Genomic DNA, 4,748 nt, shown 5'->3' with positions numbered 1-4,748 from the left:
CTTTTTAAACGGTAACTGTAACGGAATACAGTTACTCATATTTTGTATTTCAAATACGTAACGGAGGTACATGTATTCCGTTACTCCCCAACACTGTATGAGGGTGACCTTAATTTTGATCTCAAACATGCAACGTTTTGTGAATATGTCCTTACATGATCAAGATGTTATAATTTTGTCAAAAATTGCTCACAAACCAGCAGTAAACGCCAGCCAACGTACTCAGAACTACCTTTGTGTTAGTTCCCACTACAGGAGACGTCGCCACAACCACATTATTTGAAGCACAAACAAGCTGATACACAGACACAAGGTTCGTGGATGGTAATTAACAGTCAACCTATGTAAAGTGCAACATCAGGTGGTAAACAGTCATTTCCTGGTTTGTGATGTGCTCTCTTATGAGACTGTTGGGATAAATCAAACAACTCAGAGCCCCTTGGGGAACTGTTTGGTACTCAGCACTGATGTTTGTTAGCCTTTCTACACTGAGGAACTGGACTCTAACCAAGCCTCCCTGTTTCTATTTTTCTCACTGCTACATTTTGAAGTTTGGGTGACTGGCAGAGTTGAGCATTCACACTTATAAAGGTTATAGGGAGCTTTTAAACTGCCAAGTTTATTTCTAAAGGAGCTGTCTGTCAAAATGACTGGCTTTACACAGATCAAAACACACAAGCTGAGACACAGTTACTCAAACACACACGTGCACACACATTTTTTGTTATTCAATGAGTGTGTCAGTTTGTTTTATGGTGTTTTTTTCCACAGTTCGTATGCCGAGTTGTTCATCTCACATCGAAAGCTATAGCACCAGTGCTAACTTAATAATATCATATTGGCTGTTGGCCCTGCGACAGACTGGCGACCTGTCCAGGGTGTACCCCGCTTCTCGCCCTATGACAGCTGGGATAGGCTCCAGCGCCCCCCGCAACCCTGAAAAGGATAAGCGGAAGCGAATGGATGGATGGATGGATGGATATTGGCTGTGGATGAAGATAAAACTCAAATAAGCTGTATACCTCAGCTCAGAATATTTAGGTCTATAAACTTTCGGCAACTACTTATTAGTTGCTGGTAGTTTTGTGTCAGAGCTCAGAGGTAAATATTTTAGTTAAGCTGTTAAACATAAATGTTGATTCACACTCCTGTTTACTTCATACATGTGTGCTGTGCCTAGAAAGCCTTGGATGAAGAGCTTCCCAGTTTATCTTAGGAAAGCAATGTGGATGCGTACTGTAAATTTACAATAAGCATAAAAGGCTTACATTTTGGAACACAAAACCTTTTGTTTGCTCTCAGACTGGCCTCACTTTATTGGTTAGCTGACAGTTTCCAGCCAGAAAATGCATACAACAAAATCCCTGTGTTAAACAGCTTTAAAGTTGTTTCTTACACAGATATTCCCTCGGAAAACTCAACAAAGACAAGGTGTGCAAATAGCGTTCACAATCACACAGCTCGAAACCAGACCTACAGTGACCAACGTTATCCCGTTATCAAAAAGAACATACAACCTAGAATATCGTCCAAAACATCTGTCATGTTTGATTCTTGCATTCTCAAACTAAATACACACAGTAAAAATGCTTTATCATAAGAAATATTTGATGCCTAAAGAACATATATTTACTAAAAACAATGCAGATCTCCAATGTTCCACCTGATTTCACTCAAGTGCAAACCATCCAGTTATTTATGATTCTTGTCTCCTATAGGAGTAAAAGGACTTGTGCATCTTTATGAGACAAAATAATTAAATTAATTAATTTAATTTAATTGTCTACATACAAAAAAGCAGTATTCCAATCAAAACTTTGTTCCTGGAGCTTTTGTTTGATATAGGCATGATTGTGAACTCAAACATTAAAAGCACATGTATCCAGTTAAATGGTTTACAGTTATACCAAATATTTAAAATAATCATAAAGAAAAGAAGCTTAACGCACCAACTTATACAGGAAACCACACACACAATAAGCCAAATGAGCAAATGGTCCCTATTTTTTATTTTTTTCAGTTTCATTCTTATCCATAGATCAAATGGCTCTCTGACATCTGTTCCTTTGCACAATTGACACTCTGGTCAGGTATTTGCTTCTCATGGAAAATGGAAATCAAACCCACAGGAATTGTGTTTTATTACAGATTTACTAGTGACCAAAACCACTACAGTTAATAGCATCAACTAGGCTACAGAATTTGTTATTATAATTAGGAAATTTTAAATAAATAACTCATTTTTTCTATGTACAAAGTACAACACATGCTTTTCTTAGCGTTGTAACAATCATGGAACATAGATACAAATGTATACAACAGGCTTCTGTGGTGAAATGAGAAATGTGCATCTTGACTGAATCCTTGCTACAACAGATTGATAGATAACGACCTATTCTGGTTTTGGATGGGGGGACAACATTGAATAGAGGATTTCGAAAACAAAGGTTCAGAATCAAGTATGAAATGTGATATAGCTTTTTAGGCAGAAAAAAAAAGCTATATTAGTTATTAGTAAGCTATATTAAATTATATTATATTAGTTTAGTTTTCTAGGCTTCCTTATTCAAGAATTAAGTAAACTAGAACTGTTACACAAACATAATACAACTTCCATGACTTTGGTTAACACGTTTGGGTGGCTATCGTTAAAGGCATAACTGTAAAGTCAACACAGTTTCACAGTTCCAAAATTTATACCGATATACAAATATCCACATTAAGATAGCAATCCACACCACATAAACATGATATGGTGATATGAGCAAAAGCTGAGGCGTAACTCCAAGATGCGTGGGTGTATTTATCTACACACCTCCATGGATTTTATTCAGGGACCCACTCAAGGTTACAGGCAGGTGACACGGGGAGATATGGTTCTTCAGTAGCTGATAACAATCAAAGTGTGAAGCCGAAGCAAAGCACTTTATACTGCGTTTCATTTCTTCAAGGGCTTCAAAGCATGAGCTTATTCACAAGCACTGCTAAACACACGATATTATATCCAAAGCCTCTTTCAGTGTTCCATTTCCAACACTTAATTGTGCAGTACGGTAGACTATGAGCAGCTGCTTGATGACTTGTGGAACACTATGTCTCTCTGTCTGCCTGATATAATTAATTTATTATTATAATACATCTTGTTTGGTATTGTTATATATTATTTTGACACACATCATCACCTTTTTGCCCTGTATGCAGCGCAGGGTGCCTGTTTGAGGAACCCATGCAATGAACTTTGCATATCACCCTGTACCTGTAAATTTACATAAAGTTAGTCTAAAATCAAAGCTAAAATCTTTTCAGGCTACGTGTCTTTGCAGACCCTCTCTTCAGCTCTGTGAAGCCACATCTCTAATAGTTTTGCAGTTCAGGAATGTTTTTGTAGAGGTCCAGTGAGTCAGGATTGGAGAATGCTCCTCTTTGTGTCACCTCCCGACCAGCAATCACTTGTTTTACAGCTACCTCCACCTTCTTACCGCTGATGGTATACTGTAGAGGAATGAAATAAAGGCTGTCATTCAACAAAAAGGATTTTTCTATTTGCAGCCTGACAGAATAATATAAAGTTTTTTCATAACTAACTGATAGATTTCTTTTTTTTCTTACAGGAATGTCTCTGGTCTCCAGCAGCAGGGCGGGTACGTGTCGAGCAGACAGAGCTTTTCTAATGGCTCCTTTAATCTTTGCCACCAACTCTGGACTGAAGGGCTTACCAGGTGCCATCTTTAAGAACAAAATAACTCTCTCTTCTCCGTCAGCGTTGTACTGTGGAACACAAAGACTGTCTGACACTTCCTCAAACGCCTCCACTGCAGAGAGGAGAGGAAAGGAGAGGGCAGAGGGCAAAAAGGCAAACCAAAAAAGATGAGACACAGAGAGAAAAAGATGTGAGAGGTGAAAAGAAAATGAGAGTAAAGATTAAAAGAACAGAAAAGACAAAAAGTGTCAAACTAAGCAGCGTGAGTACGTACGGAGAATGGCAAGTGAGTAAACTTTAAAAAGTGGACAATGGGATGGCAAAGTCTTATTTTTCCAGGAACATAAAAAGAACCATGACTCAGAACCATTTTCTTTTATTATCTTACACCCACACCCTACTCCATCTGCAGATAAAGACTCACCAATGTTGTAGATCTCTGAGCTGCCGAATCGGACTCCGTTGGGGTTCAGCGTGCCGTCACTACAGAAAAAACAGATTTTCTAAATTCAGAGCTGGCGTTCCTGTAATTGCGAGCCATTTTGCCACAAATTTCCACAGGAAAAAAATGACTCTACTGCCTAGAGTTGTGACAAAATATCACACAAAAGGGTATGAAGTACATTTAAGCCTGTCCTGATGAATCAATAAAACATATTGATTGCAGTTAATGGCTGACCTTCTGCCCAGCATGACAATGCCCCCTGTCTTTGGATTGATTTTACAGTAGTCTCCGTGGGCCCACACCCCTACAGAATGAGAAAAGGAAAAATTTGTCTGAAACTTTGATTTTTTTTTTTTTGTGCATACTTGAAGAACACATACTGAAAACAAACATTAAAAAATGAAGGAGCAATAAATGCAAATAAAAACAGTTACATAATGTAAGCACAGATAAATTTAAACTGGGCGATATTGCTTAAAGGGTAGCTGTACAGCAGGGGTATTACAGGTGTCTCTTTATGTACATGTAAACTGTAAATATGTTTCTATTTTTACACAACATTTGTGTGGTTACCGGGATATGTAGAAAAGTATGCTTTATGAT

General features: G+C 38.0%; 1 protein-coding gene across 1 annotated transcript in view; it reads right to left on the bottom strand.

The window, feature by feature from the left end:
• Positions 1-1,982: 1,982 nt before the first annotated feature.
• Positions 1,983-4,748, bottom strand: part of aacs (acetoacetyl-CoA synthetase) — a 49,516-nt gene continuing 46,750 nt past the window's right edge. Inside the window, exons 14-18 of the mRNA XM_085295127.1 lie at positions 4,719-4,748; positions 4,380-4,449; positions 4,125-4,183; positions 3,610-3,812; positions 1,983-3,492 (exon numbers count right to left, since the gene is read on the bottom strand). The exon at positions 4,719-4,748 is cut by the window's right edge and continues 96 nt beyond it. Of these exons, the coding sequence (XP_085151253.1) occupies positions 3,355-3,492; positions 3,610-3,812; positions 4,125-4,183; positions 4,380-4,449; positions 4,719-4,748 (500 nt within the window). The 3' untranslated portion in view covers positions 1,983-3,354. The remainder of the gene's footprint in view (positions 3,493-3,609; positions 3,813-4,124; positions 4,184-4,379; positions 4,450-4,718) is intronic.

This window comes from Mchenga conophoros, linkage group LG12 (genome assembly GCF_057382185.1).
Source record: "Mchenga conophoros isolate Kocher_MC1m ecotype Shallow Benthic linkage group LG12, M_conophoros_male_GT1.1, whole genome shotgun sequence".
NCBI classification, from domain to species: Eukaryota; Metazoa; Chordata; class Actinopteri; order Cichliformes; family Cichlidae; genus Mchenga; species Mchenga conophoros.
Note: the sequence above shows the minus strand (reverse complement) of the source record. Positions and strands in the feature narration are given on the sequence as shown.